This window comes from Vulpes lagopus, chromosome 3 (assembly GCF_018345385.1).
Source record: "Vulpes lagopus strain Blue_001 chromosome 3, ASM1834538v1, whole genome shotgun sequence".
Taxonomy (NCBI): Eukaryota; Metazoa; Chordata; class Mammalia; order Carnivora; family Canidae; genus Vulpes; species Vulpes lagopus.
The window spans coordinates 97,812,289-97,826,963 of NC_054826.1; the positions used below are offsets into that span (position 1 = coordinate 97,812,289).

General features: G+C 51.2%; 1 protein-coding gene across 1 annotated transcript; it reads left to right on the top strand.

The window, feature by feature from the left end:
• Nucleotides 1-23: 23 nt before the first annotated feature.
• On the top strand, nt 24-4,856 carry C3H7orf61 (chromosome 3 C7orf61 homolog). Its single transcript, XM_041748240.1, has 3 exons — nt 24-1,148; nt 1,336-1,659; nt 4,390-4,856. The coding sequence occupies exons 1-3, from the start codon at nt 1,095-1,097 to the stop codon at nt 4,621-4,623; spliced, it is 612 nt and encodes a 203-aa protein (XP_041604174.1). The 5' UTR covers nt 24-1,094; the 3' UTR covers nt 4,624-4,856.
• The last annotated feature ends 9,819 nt before the right edge of the window (nt 4,857-14,675 follow it).

Below are 14,675 nucleotides of genomic sequence, written 5' to 3' on the forward strand. Positions count from 1 at the left end.
GAGGTTGAATGTGGTTCAGAGTAGTCTAAAGAGTTGTGGGGGGTGGGGGGTGCACCAAGGGTCCAAAGGGAGCCAGCAGCCCAGGTCCTGGGAAGGGGCAGGCAGGCAAGGCGGAGGGAGGGAGGGGGCGTTAGCCCACGTGCTGGGGGGGGGCGGCAGGCAAGGAAACAATGAGGCCTTTGGTGATTGTGCAGGATCCACCCTCAGCTTCCCAGTGTGTCCCCTCTGCGGGATGGATCCCGGTGGTGGCTGGGGGGGCGGGGCTGGGGGGTCCTGAATGGGCTCCTTGTCTCAGCTCTGGGTGTGGGCCAGGCTCCCCGGGCACACGGTGCCCTCGCCAGGCCTGGCTGGCCTCCGTGGCTTCCACCCTCAGCTGGCTGTGGGTGAGCGGCCCCTCCCTGACAGCCCTGCCTGGGCTTCTGTCCCAGGCAGCAGAGACAGGTAGAGAGAAGGACCCCATCTAGTGGGGAAGGGTTGGGGGAAGGCAGCAGCCTCCGCCTGGGAGTATCCTGGCCTCAGACCCACAGAGAGTGGGAGGCTAGAGGCTGACCCAGGTTGGACTTCCTGCCCCAAAGCTCCCTAGATTTACGACCTTGGGCAGGTTCTTTGCGTTTTCCATATCTCTGCTTCCTCATGGGTACAATACCTACCAGAAGGCTGTGATGATGATGATTACATGACATCATATGTGGGAAATGGCCAGTGAGTACCAGGCGCTCAGTAAATATTAGTTCCCCTTCTCTGGACCTGAGGTAGGAGGGCTAAGGACACAGGGATTGGCTCCCGGGGTCCTGAAAGGGCCTCGGTGGGGAGGACAGGGCCAGGTAGGTTCTCACAATGGGCTAGAACTCTGCCTTCCTCTGAGTTCTCATCCACTCTGACTCCTCTCCCTGTCTCAGGGAGGGGAGGAAAGACTTAGGATGAGTCATTGGTGAAAACTTTCCCCCTGGATTCTCTATTTCTTTCTTCTTGGTTGTACCAAAAGCTCCTGAGAGACCCCTCAGGTGGTGGCCACTGGCCTGCAGTCTGTTCCCTTCCACCCTTTGTACCAATGTTTGTCCTGCCCCCTACTTGGTGCTCGTCTATTGGGAGAAATGGCTGTGGTTATGAGGTTCTTCCGATGGATTTGGCGAAAGATTACTTGCTGGGTGAGTTTCAGAGCATGCCCTTCCTCATGACCTGCTGGGATTGGAGGTGCCGGTCAGTGACCTCTAGGTCCTGGAAACCCAGCTGGGGAGGAGGTGGGGACGTCCACTGCCCCTTCCCCTCTGTGCTTGCCTTTCTATCAACCACCATGCCCCCCTTTTGTCTCTTTCCTTCCTATCTTGTTCTTAGGTTTTTTTCTGGAAACACAAAGCTAAGTCAACCATCTTGGAACACCATGACTCCCAGAAAAGTGCTTTGAAGGTGGAGAAGACTCCCAAGGTGGTTGAGACTTTCAAGTTGGTCGAGCCCTGCGAAGAGGCTAAGGTCTCCAAGACAGAGGAGACCACCAAGGTGGCCGATCCCTTCACATTGGCCAAATCAACAGAGAAGGCTGAGGTGGAGAAGAGATGTGAGGGCCGATCCCTGCTACAGCTGCCGCGGACAGCTGTAAAGTCTGTATCCATGCTCATGGGCTCGGCCCTACAGAGCGGCTGGCAAATGTGTACCTGGAAGGTCAGCATCCTATTTCTCTGGTTCCCAGGGGTCCTTCCACCCTCCCTGATCCCCTGTGACTCATTCTTTCCTCCAGGCAGTTGGTTAACATTTATATTGTATGCCTCTCAGGCACTGAGGTAGGCAATGGAGGATACATGATGAACAAGATTTACCCAGGCTAAGGGTTCTACGGACAATGTCATAGGCATTATAGGTTCAGTATCTTAGGGGCGTAACATGGGAAGTCTGGGGTCTGTGGTAGCTCAGGGGCAGGGCATCTAATCCAGAGTTGGAGTCAAGGAAAGCCTTCGAAGCAGAAGAGAGGATGAAGCTGGCACCTGAAGGATTGACTCTGCCTTGGAGTGGGGTGAAGAGGGAGTGAAGGGAGTATTCCATGAAGACAGAATAGCAAGTGGGCTGTGGTCAGAGGGGTGCTGGCCCAATGCGATGGGTATGGTCAGTCCTGGGGTCAAGGCCCAGCTTGTATAAGGCAGAGTGGTTGGCCATCTGTGGAGTTTGGATTTGCCCTTTGAGCAATGCGAGCCCTTATAGACATTTGACTGGAGGAGTGACACAGATTTTAATTTAGAAAGCTTACCCTCTCTCGTAAGTTGTGGTGTGGCCGCTCTGGAAACAGTTTGGTAGTTTCTTATAAAATTAACCATGCAATCATCATATGCCAAGCAGTTGTACTCTTGGGCATTTATCCTAGATAAACGAAACTTTATGTTCACACAAAAACCCCTGCATGACTGTTCAGAGCAGCTTTATTTGTAAGAGCCAAAACCACCCCGAATGTCTTTCAGTGGGGGAATGGTTAAACTGTGATGTATCCGTACTGGTGGAATACTTCTAGACCATAAAAAGAAACAAATTACTGATACACCCAACAATTTAGATGAGTCTCAGGAATTATGCCTAGTGAAAACAAATCCCTAAAGGTTATATATACGTACTGTATGATTCTATTTATATTATATACCACTCTTCAAATAACAAAATTCTAGAAATGGAGATTCGATTCATGGTTTAGTGGTTGCAAGGACCAGGTAGGTTGGTTATAAAAGGGCAACATGGGGAATTCTTGTGGTGATGAGAATGTTCTGTATATTGAGTATGTTAGCTGGATACATGAATCTGCTTATGTGAGAGAAAATTGGGTAGAATGTAACACACATGCACACAAATGAGTATAAGCTGTGGGGGTGGGGGGGTTGTGAATATCACTGGATTGTATGGATGTCAGGTATCCTGACTATGATACTATACTACAGTTTTGCAAGATTTTACTACTGGGGGAAATTGGGTAAAGAGCATACAGGGGCGGCTGGGAGGCGGAGGGCAGTCCGGGTGGCTCAGCGGTGGATGGAGTCCCACGTCAGGCTCCCTGCATGGAGCCTGCTTCTCCCTCTGCCTGTGTCTCTGCCTCTCTCTCTCTGTGTCTCTCATGAATAAATAAATAAAATCTAAAAAAAAAAAAAAAAAAAAAAGAGCATACAGGGACTCTAGTATTTCTCACTACTGGATCTGACTATAATTATCTCAAAGTCAGAAATGTAATTTTAAAAAGGGAAGTGTCTCGATCACTACCAAACCAGCTTCCTTGGCCTTGAATGAAGCATTACAGCACTAATAATAAAGTTCACTTGGCACCCTGTGATGGGCAGGTCAGAAAAGGACAAGAGGAGAGGCAGGGTATTTAAGAGGTAGAATTTTTGTCCCAAGTCGGTTGACTGAATGACGGTGAAGTGGGGGAGGGAGAGGCAGAGTCAGAGTAGGCTGGAGCCATCCACTGGGATAGAGAATGAAGGAGTTTTCGGCAGACTTAGGGGTGCAAGTGATGTGTTGAGGGCATTGGGACAAGATGAGTTGAGATGTTGGTGGGACATTTGCATGGAGATCTAGGAAGCAGTGGGATATACAGGCCTGGGGTGACAAGGGACCTCTGAAGTGGAGACAGGTGGAGGGGACCATTCTATCCTTCATTTTTAAAAAAGATTTATTTATTTATTTGAGAGAGAGCACTAGTAATAGGAGGAGTGTGGCAGAGGGAGAGGGACAAAGACTCCCCACCGAGCAGGGAGCCCCACACAGGGCTGGATCTTAGAACCCTGGGATCATGACCTGAGCCAAAGGCAAATGCTTAACTGACTGAGCTCCCCAGGCACCCCAATCCTGTCTTTCATTTTATTTTATTTTATTTATTATTTTTTATTATTCTTTTAAATATTTTATTTATTTATTCATGAGAGACACACACAGAGAGAGGCAGAGACATAGGCAGTGGGAGAAGCAGGCTCCCCCCTGAGCAGGGAACCCAATTCGGGGCTTGATCCCAGGACCCTTAAAATCCATGACCTGAGTCAAAGGCAGACGCTTAACTGGCTGAGTCCCCCAAGTGCCCCGATCCTGTTCTTCATATTATCACAATCTCCATGAAACCCTAGTGAGGAGTTGAAGATAGGTGAGACATGCTCCCTGTCTTTCAGGAGCTCAAATTCTAGTGTTGAAAACAGACAGGTCTGCAGAACAAATAGCATATGACATGCCATATGATGAGGCAAATAAAAGAGTAGAGACAAACACCTACTGCAGCCTGGGAATGCTTCCTGAAGGAGGTGGTGCCTGAGCTAGGCCCCACTGGAGGAGGTGGAACTAGACCAGCCTTTGCTGTTCACCTGGCAATGGTTCCACCAGTGGTTTCTCCACCAGCTATTTACATGTGCTCATCTTCTCTCTCTTTCGTAGTCCTCTGTGAGTTCTACCTCCATTTCCTCCCAGATGAAATCTGGGTCCCCTCTGGAGACACCGGAGGCTGAGATGCTGCGGGAAGTGTACCTGGTGCTGTGGGCCCTCCGGAAACAGCTACGACAGCTGGCCCGCAGGCAGGAGAGGCGGAGGCGGCGCCATATCCGGACCCATGCTGGCCCCCAACCTGAAGCAGTTCAGGGCCTGAAACAGGATGCCCGGAGTCCCCTGTAGGGGGGGGGGGGAATCCCCACATCTTCCAAAAAGCCCCACCTCACTCTTAGGTAAGGTTGGTAGGAGAGGTTAGGGCAGCAGGCCAAGAGTTGTGGGTGAGAAGTTTTCATACTGTCACCTCTTATCCAGAGACCAAGGCCAGGCCTGGGGTCCCACTTATTCCCCTTCATTCCGTTTATTCAATTTGTAAGAAAGATTATCAAAATGTTGGGAAATAAATATCAGATATTTCGGAGTAAATGTAGAGCGTGTTCGTGGATAGCCAGAGGCAATGAGGGGAACTCGGTCCGGCAGGGAGGGGCATCTCAGGTGCTTGCCCAAATATATATGGGCTTGGGGGGTGTTTGGGGTGGGGGTCCCCATGTCCAGGCCCTGGGTCCTCCCACTTCTAGGGGCTGATTGCCTTTGGCAACTCTGCCAGTCCAGGAAGGGTAACAGTAGCATCCCTTTACTAAAGAAACTTGGTACCTACCAGGTCCTGAGCCCAGGCTCTCCCTGGCAATCCTACAATGGATGGGGCCTTTTGCAGAGGTTAGGGGACTTGTCCAAGGCCCTAGCGGAAACGAGACCTGCTGGACCCTATCCGCCAGCGGCCAGCCCACTGCCCAGCCCCTCTGACGCTCTAGGGCTCCCCCATAGTGAAGTCAGTGGGTCTGAAGACGCATCGTGGGGAAGGCTCGCAGACCCTGCTGGCCGCGCCCCTGCGGAGAGCGGCCGAAAACTACATCTCCCAGGGTTCCGGGCGGCGCGGTGGGCGGGCCAGGGGCGCCGGCGAGGCCCGGGGTGGGGCAGCGGCCTCGTGTCTGGGCGCGAGGGCCGCGTGCTGTGCTGCTGGTGAAGGTGTCAGTCTGGGTCCTTGGAGCGCAAGGCCCGCGCGAGGCCGTGACGATTCGGAGGAGGCTGCGGGGCGGGAGGCAACCCGAGGGGAGACCGTGGAGCCGCAGGTCCCCACTCGGACTTTGTCCGGCGCGGAACGGCTCCCCAAGAAGCAGGGATGTTACACAAGACTGCGAAATTGGGGGATTTCATTGTTTACAAGGCTTGGGGGTGACGTGGGGTTGGAGGAGGGGATGCCAGCAGAGGCCCGGAGGAAGGAGTTGGAGAGGTGGGGGAGGGAGGGTGTGGCTGGCTGTGCTGCTGGATCTTGCTCCGAGGAGTTAGTGTGAATAGCAAGCAGGTGGTGGGCGTGAGCAAAGCTGGGAGTAGTGAGCAACGGGGACGTTTTTTTGCTAGAAGCGCCAATTCACTAGAAAAGTCAGCAAACTACACCCTCCCCCCTTTGTGGAAGACTTGGGCTTCCTTGCTGGGAATCCGGGTGTTCTTTCCCAAAAGTGCCCAACAGGCTCCCCAGCCCTCTAGCTCTGCTGCACCACCAAGCCCATTAGCTGTCCACCGCACCTCAACCTTTCTCACCACTTATTAAGCTTCTACTGTGACTACTTTTAGGTCTCATTTTAAGTGATTTCACAACAGATTTGTGGTGAAATATTATTATTTTTTAAAGATTTTATTTGTTCATGAGAGACACACAGAAGCAGAGACCTAGGCAGAGGAAAAAACAGGGTCCCTGAGAGGAGCTCCATGCGCGACTCCATCACAGGACCCCGGGATCACAACCTGAGCTGAATGCAGACAACCACTGAGCCACCCAGGTGCCCCCAGGCTCCTCTTCCTACTGGGGACTTTAAGGTTTCAATGAGAGGACGGTGGGCTAGGGTGAAAGGTGGCCCTGAGCGTCACTGTTAAATAGCCTTGCAAGTAGCTACAGGACCAGGAGCCAATCCAGGCCTGAGGCTGTGGGCTTGTGGGAAGGAATACTGCCCTCATTTTTCTTTGGCTTCTTGAGTGTCTTGGGAGTGGGAGGGGAGGAAAGGAAGAAGGTGAGTTCAGCCAACAGCCAAGGGAGCTGTTGGCAACTCCCACCACTCTCTCCCTCCCCAGACATGATAGAGTCCTGTCTGGGCTTGGCCAAGCAGGAGAATGGAGACTTGTGGGAGAGAACGGGGCGGGAGGGGAGGGAAGTCCACAGAACTTGCTTTTTCTAGATGTCTCTGTGCACCAGTCTCCTTCCTCTCCATCCTAAGCAATCCAGCCCAGAGTCCTGGGGAAGGCCTGTGGTTGGGTCTGGGGAGGACCTTTCAGACTGGGAGGGAAAGAATCCCCTGGGGTAGTGATTTGCAGGAAGGATGCCTACCTACCTCAGTCCTCTCCTGGTAGAAAGAAGTGGGGAACAGAGTGACCCCTGCAGAAATCTGCCTCCTGATGACACTCTTTGTTGTTGTTGTTGTTAAAGATTTTATTTATTCGTGAGAGACAGAGGCAGAGACATAGGTAGAGGGAGATGCAGGCTCCTTGCAGGAAGCCCAATGCAGGACTTGAGCCAGGACCCCAGGATCATGACCTGAGCCGGAAGGCAGACCGCTCAACCACTGAGCCACCCAGGCGCCCTTCCTGATGACTGTCTTGTGAAAAGCTCCCACCTTGGACACCCTGTCCTCCCTCCCTGCCCACCCCTCTCCTCCCCACCAGACTTCAGGCAGGTCTCCTCCCCCAAAGCTGCTGGATTCCATGAGGCAGAAGTGGTGATAGGACTGTGGATGGGCTGAGTTGGGACCATAGTCCTTTATTTTCAAAAGTTACCCATCCTGTTAGAGGGGCCCTAGGAATGTGGGGAGCAACATGAGAGTGCGGGTCCCAGATGCTCTGGCTTTCCATCCCATCTCCTCTTCTCCACCATCATCTGTTCCTGAAAATTTCAAGTCTTTTGTCCTACTCCACCACACAGCAAAATGTGTCACACCCCTGCCGAAACCTTCCAACAGTTTTCCATTTTTCTTGGAAAAGAATCCAACTGTTGCCTTTATCTAAAATGCCTTTCTCTCAGATCTTGGCATGGTGGACTCCTTGCTAGTCTGTATTCTGTACAAATGTTATCATGTCTTCACAAACCCTTTCCCTGATGACCAGACTTGGAGATCAGGAGAGAGCCACCGTCTCCTCTATCCTCTGTCTCCTGCCATGCTTTATTTTTGATTAGTACTTAACAGTACCTGAAATTATATTGATTTGTTGGCCAGTATACTTGGGAGGCAACAGTGAAATGTAGTCGCTAAGAGCATAGGGAAGTGGTTTGAACTCACGTTTCCCAAATGTGTAACCTCGGGTAAATCGGCAAACTCTCTGTGCCTTGGTTTCCTCATCTGTAAAATGGGGAAAGTAGTAGTACCTGTATCACAGGGTTGTCATGAGGATCAAGGAAATGGTGCTCAGCACAACATAAGGACTCAAATGTTAGCTGCTATTATTATGATAATGGTTAGGATTTACAGTGTACAGTTATTATCCCCATTGCCTAAAACAGTATTGAATAAAACAAGGTAAACTATCACCTAGTGTGTGACAGGCATACCCTAACCAGTTGTGTTGTGGATGGTGTACCATTTTGGGAGTCACCAAGAATGCCACGTGCAGAGAGTAGCAGGAAGAGACTTGACAGAGAGTCAAAAACCCTTGGTTCTGGGACACCTGGGTGGCTCGGTGGTTTGGTGCATGCCTTTGGCCCAGGGCGTGATCCTGGGGTACCAGGATGGAGTCCCACATCGGGCTCCCTGCATGGAGCCTGCTTCTCCCTCCGCCTATGTCTCTGCTTCTCTCTCTCTCTCTCTCTCTCTCTCTCTGTGTATATCTCATGAATAAATAAGTAAAATCTTAAAAAAAAAAAAAACAAAAAAAAAAAACCTTGGTTCTGGACTCAATATTGCTGCCACTTCACTCTGGGATTTGGGCCAGTCACCTTCCTTTGCTGGGTCTCAGGCTCTTCAAATAAAATAATGGGTTGAAGCAAGTGATTGCTCTCTCCCTGCCAGCTTCCAGGGGTCCCAGTTTGAATCCTGTGCTCCTTTTATTCACCACATGGTGTTCAGGGTGGTGCCTTCAACTTCCCTCAACCCTGCTTCCTAACAGTCTAAAGCTGTCACGAAGAGAGTCGAGCCAGGTAAGACATTCTTAGTTTAAGCCTTTGAACCCAGAAACAAAGTCTTAGCCCTGGACACCAGATCTTCTCTTTTATTTTTATTTTTTTTTTTTTTTAAGTTTTTTTTTAATTTTTTATTATTTATTTATGATAGTCACACAGAGAGAGAGAGAGAGAGGCAGAGACACAGGCAGAGGGAGAAGCAGGCTCCATGCACTGGGAGCCTGACGTGGGATTCGATCCCGGGTCTCCAGGATCGCGCCCTGGGCCAAAGGCACGCGCCGAACCGCTGCGCCACCCAGGGATCCCCAGATCTTCTCTTTTAGCAACATCCCTCCCTCCCCTTCAGCTTTAACCGAACTCATTACCTGAGTGCTGGGGGAGGAGAGCCAGCCCTGGCTGAGGACACAGCAGGCTGGACCCAGGCACAAAAGTTCTGGCCTCAGTTATTTTCAGATGTGGAGACAGGGTGTATATACAGCTGAATGTGCACAGACGCGTGTGCCTGTATGTACTCGTGGCTGTCTGTGGCTATATTTTTACTTGTTTCCACTTTCTCCCTTGGGAGGGACAAGATCGAGATTAACCAGAGGAAAAGAGTATCTACATTGTGGGGCTGGTAATGCCCACCTGCTCCTTGGGTCACTCTAGGGGTAGGGGCAGACATCCTGTAAGATCTCTACGGGGGAAATGGACCAAGGGTAGGGGATCTCCTCTCCCCTTCTCAGTTCTCTTTGTTTCAAAAGCTGAGCCCACCTGCCCCATGCCTGTCTGTCCACCTCACCAGGGATGCTGGTGTCTGTATCCCTGTGATAGCTGAGTCATGGCTTTCTGCCTCTTCCTTTCCCTCAGTGCCTCCAGGGATGAGTGGCTGGAGAGGGGCAGGTTTTGCAAGACGAGCTTGGTGTTTTGTGTTGGAGGAGAAAGCACAATTGAGGTGTGGCAGTGGCTGGCTCAAGCTGGGGCAGATGAGGCTCTAAGAAGATGAGGCCCTAAGAAGGCTGGTCTCCAGGGTGCAGGAGGTCTGTACCATCCTTCACTGGCTTTCTCTCCCCATCACTAAATTTAAGACCTAGCTGTTTTCCCTTTATTGTTTATATGTTTATATGCTCTAACACTATTCCAACTGGGTTGTGACTTTTCTAGAGGCCTACAGAGGGTTTTGTTTTGTTTTGTTTTGTTTTTGGTTTTTGTTGTTGTTTTAAAGATTTTATTTATTCATGAGAGACACACAGAGGGAGAGAGGCAGAGACACAGGCAGAGGGAGAAGCAGGTTCCATGCAGGAAGCCCGATGCAGGACTTGATCCTGGGACTCCAGGATCACACTCTGGGCTGAAGGTGGCACTAAACCGCTGAGCCACCCAGGCTGCCCTGATTATTTCTTATTGATACCTAGAAGCTATTTATTTATTTTTATTTTTTAAAGATTTTGTTTATTTATCCATGAGAGACACAGAGAGAGAGAGAGAGAGAGAGGCAGAGACACAGACAAAGGGAGAAGTAGGCTCCCCGTAGGGAGCCCGATGTGGGACTCGATCCTAGGACCCCAGGATCACGACCTGAGTGACTTGAGCCAAAGGCAGACACCCAACCGCTGAGCCACCCAGGTGTCCCTAGAAGCTCTTTATATAGCAAGGGTGTTAACTCTTTCTGGGATATGAGTTGCAAATGTTTTAACACAGTCCTCTGTTTTTTCTTTTAACTTTTTATTTTGGAATAATGTGGATTTGCAAACAGTCATCAGAAATAATATCATTTTCCCATGTAGAAATGAAATCTTTACAAACATTATTTGGCATATATATTTCATTTTTAAAAATGTGCTCATAGGCACTTGGGTGGCTCAGTGGTTGATCATTTGCCTTTGGCACAGGTTTTGATCCTGGGGTCCTGGGATCGAGTCCCACACATCAGGCTCCCCACGGGGAGCCTGCTTCTCCCTCTGCCTATGTCTCTGCCTCTCTCTGTGTGTCTCTCATGAATAAATAAATAAAATCTTTAAAAAATGTATTCATTAGCGATGTGAGATCTTATGGCATTTGTCTTTCTCTATTTCACTTAGCACAACGCCCTTAAGTTCCATCTATGTGGTCTCAAACCGCAGAATTTCCTCCTTTATTTTTTATGGCTGAATTATATATATGTTATATATAATTATACACACACACACACACACACACAGTTTCTTTATCTATCCATCCACCAATGAATTTGTAAATAATGCTATAGGGAACATGGGGGTGCAGATATCTTTTTGAGTTACTGTTTTTGTTTCTCCCCTTTTTAAAAGATTTATTTATTTATTCATGAGATACCACTGAGCCACCCAGGTGCCCCTTGTTTTTCCTTCAGATCAATCCCCAGAAGTGGGTTTGCTAGATCATATGGTAGTTCCATTTTTAATTTTTTGAGAAACCTCCACATCATTTTCCAGAGCGGCTGCACCAATTTACATTCCCAGCAACAGCGCACAAGTGTTCTTTTTTTTCCACATCCTCACCAACACTTGTTGTTTCTTGTCTTTTTGAGAACAGATGTCCTAACAGGTGTGAGGTTATTTACCTTTATTTATTTATTTTTTTACCAGACAGATAGAGTTTTGAAATTGTTTATGGGGCCAGAGAGATCTTTGTGGTGTAACTGGGAGCACATCGTCTCTCCATGTAAGACCTTCCCAGGGTGTCTTGGAGCAGTTAGGATGAGATCCAATCTCCCTACGTCAGCTCCTGGCTGTGGTCCCTGCCTACCTGCCTGACCTCATCTCTACAGGTCTGCCTGTGCTATCGCTTCCACTGTGCTTGGCTGGTTTCCATTTATTTCCTCTTCCCCCTGGGCCTTTGCAAATGCTGATTCTTCAGTTTTGAAAGTTGTTCCCCTACATTCTTTACCTGGCCTGCTCTTGATCCTCCTTCAGAGCTTCTCTCCAACTACCTCTGAGAGGCCTTCCCGGAGTCCCTGCCTCCCTGTCCCCTGGGCTGTGTGTGTCCCAGGGGTTATCCTGGCAGTGGGCCGTGTCTGCACAGGGGTGCTCAATGGATGTTTGGGGTAGGGAAGGATATGGGTATGCACTACTTGGTCCCGGCATGTCCACTTGATGAATTCAGCATGGGGCTTCTGGGTTCAGACTTCCTCCCTTTGGGGTCCTATCTTTGGCTCCCTGCCTGGGCTCCCCTCCCCTAGAAGATCTTTAAGACCCATAGACAAGCAGGGAGAAGCTCAAAGCTGAGGGCTGCAAGGGAGAGGCAGAGGAGAATAAGCAGTGTCCAGAAGGGCTGTTGACTTCTTGTCTTGGGCCTGCTCCACCAAAGTGGGGGTTCAGGGGTGACCAGGGAGAAGTTGGTGTGAAATAGACATGCATAGGAAGTCACAGGGGAGAGCCCTCCTCATCCCTAACAGCCCACCCAGATTTGTTGTTCTTTCCTTCACTACGCACACTCTCCTCTACCTGCTTGCTTCTCCACCCCATCCACACCTATGGCTCCATGTGTGTATCCCTGACCCTGAGGACAGCGCACTACTCTGTTGGGGCACCTGTGCTGCACTGTCCCCTCCTTTCTCCTCTCTGAACGCATCAATCCTGCCTCCATCCTCCTCTGTTTCCTTCCCTTCTCCTATTCCTTAGATTCTGGAGCCAATCAGGGAGAAGTCAGAGGATCTTCCACTCCCAAGGCGAATGGGAGCAAAGGAAGGAGGGGGTCAGCATCAGAGCACAAGTTGGCTTCTCTGCCCCCTCATCAAGAGCTCTCTGGGCAGAGAACCTGGCCCAGGGCAAAGTCAGTCCCCTGAACCCAGGAAAGTGTGGGAGGAAGTTTTCAAAGCCCTATCCTGTACCTTCTCAGGCTTCAAGGAGTGCCGGGTTGACTTCTGGAAACAAAGCAAGCCCCTGGGAGCAGATAATTAGCAGTGCACAGGAGGCAGAGCCAACTCAGAATAGACCTGGGTTCGGGATGCCTGGGTGGCTCAGTGGTTGAGCGTCTGCCTTTCGCTCAAGTCATGATCCCAGGTCCCAGAATTGAGTCCCACATCAGGCTCCCCATAGGAAGCCTGCTTCTCCCTCTGCCTATGTCTCTGCCTCTCTCTGTGTGTTTCTCATGAATAAATAAAATCTTAAGAAAGAAAGACCCAGGTTCAAATCCTATCCTTCTGGCTGTGTAAAATTTTTTTTTTTAGATTTTATTTATTCATGAGAAACACACACACACACACACACACACAGAGAGAGAGAGAGAGAGAGAGAGAGAGAGAGAGGCAGAGACAGAGGCAGAAGGAGAAGCAGGATCCATGCAGGGAGCCCGACGTGGGACTCAGTCCTGGGACTTGATCCCAGGACTCCAGGATCATGCCCTGGGCTGAAGGCAGATGCTCAACCGCTGAGCCATCCAGGCATCCCATGGCTGTATAACCTTGAACAAGTGAGTGGATCTGTCTGAACCTTCCTCACCTTATCCAGAAAACGCAGTAAATACTTATTTCACACAGCTGTAGCAATGCACAGTGCCTTGCACAGGGCTTGGTACATAGTGAATTGGCAACAGGCCAACAGCTCTTCTAAATCTATGGGAGAAGTGATTCTCAGGGTGTGGTTCCAGACCAGCAGTACTAGCAGTACCCCGGAAGCTGATAGAAATGCAGACTCTGGGCAGCCCAGGTGGCTCAGCAGTTTAGCGCCCCCTTCAGCTCAGCGCCTGATCCTGGAGACTGGGGATAGAGTCCCACATGGGGCTCCCTGCGTGGAGCCTGCTTCTTTCTCTGCCAGTGTCTCTGCCTCTCTCTCTCTCTCTCTCTCTCTCTCTCTCTCTCTGTGTGTGTGTGTGTGTGTGTCTCATGAGTAGATAAATAAAATCTTAAAAAGAAAAAGAAATTCAGACTGTTAGACCCTACCCCAGACCCACTGAATCAAAAACTCCCAGGGCAGGGCCCAGGAATCTGTTTCCAGAGACAGATGACCTTTGAGAATCACTGCCATGTTGAGTGGGAATGCAGACCGTCAGATTCTGACGTCTAGGACACATCAAAATCACCTGGGAGCTTGTGAAAAATACAGATTCCTGGCCACAAAGCCAGGGATTGAGGTGAGGCCTGGGAACTACATTTTAACTTGAGTTTGATGCCGAGGGGCGTGTGCCAGAGGCTGCCCTGGAGGAAGGTCATGGGAGGTTCCAGCCTGGGGGCCCGAGGACTCCCTTCGCGTGGGTGAGGGGATATAAAGCTGGAAACGGAAGGAATTTGCACTTTACCCTGAAGTCACTGAGTGAGAAGGAGGAAGGGTACACAATGAGGGCAGTGCGTGCCAGAACTGGCCACCGGCCCAACCCCGTGACGTCACCCCACCGGCCTTGGGGGACCCTGGCCGCGCGGGGGTCTCTACCCCACCCCAACTCTTCCCTCTGTCCAGCGGCTGTAGGAGGGGAGAGGCCGGGGCCGAGGGCACCAAGCTCCCGGTGAGACGACAGCGGAACGGCCGCGGAGCCGGGGACCGTGGCGACCCGTCACCTCGCGCTCCCGAGCTCCAGGTGGCGCTGCGGTGCGCGGGTCCCGCCGGGGCCTCGCCGCCGCCCGCTCGCCGCCCCTCCTGCGCCGGCGGCATTGGCATTGGAGCCGGCGGCGGTGCCCACGAACAGGGGGCGGCCCTGCGTGAGCCCCGAGTCCCAGCGCCGGGCCCTCCGCTCCTCCCCGCGGCCCCGACGGCCTTAGCCCGCGGAGGAGCCCCTGCCCCGGGCCCGCAGGGCCGCCCGCCGCGGTGACACGGGCTGTTGCACACCGGTTCCACCGGACAGTTGGTGTCTAGTTAAAACGACTGCTCAGCCAGCGAGTGAAACCCGCCCCCTGTCTTGGAACAACTGGCCTCTCTCCCTGTCTTTTCCTCCCTTGGGTCGACTCCTGTTCCTGTTGCCAGGTCCACATCACGAAGGCACGGACTTCAGGCCTAGCAGAGCTTGGCATCCCTCATCTCATTTAGTCCTGAAGGCAGAGAGCATCCCTTAGGCCCAAAAGCCATCACCGCTGTTTTCCAAACCAATAAATTGTGGTTTAGAGGGATTTAGGAACTCCTCTAAGAGCTCACTGTTAGTGATATTG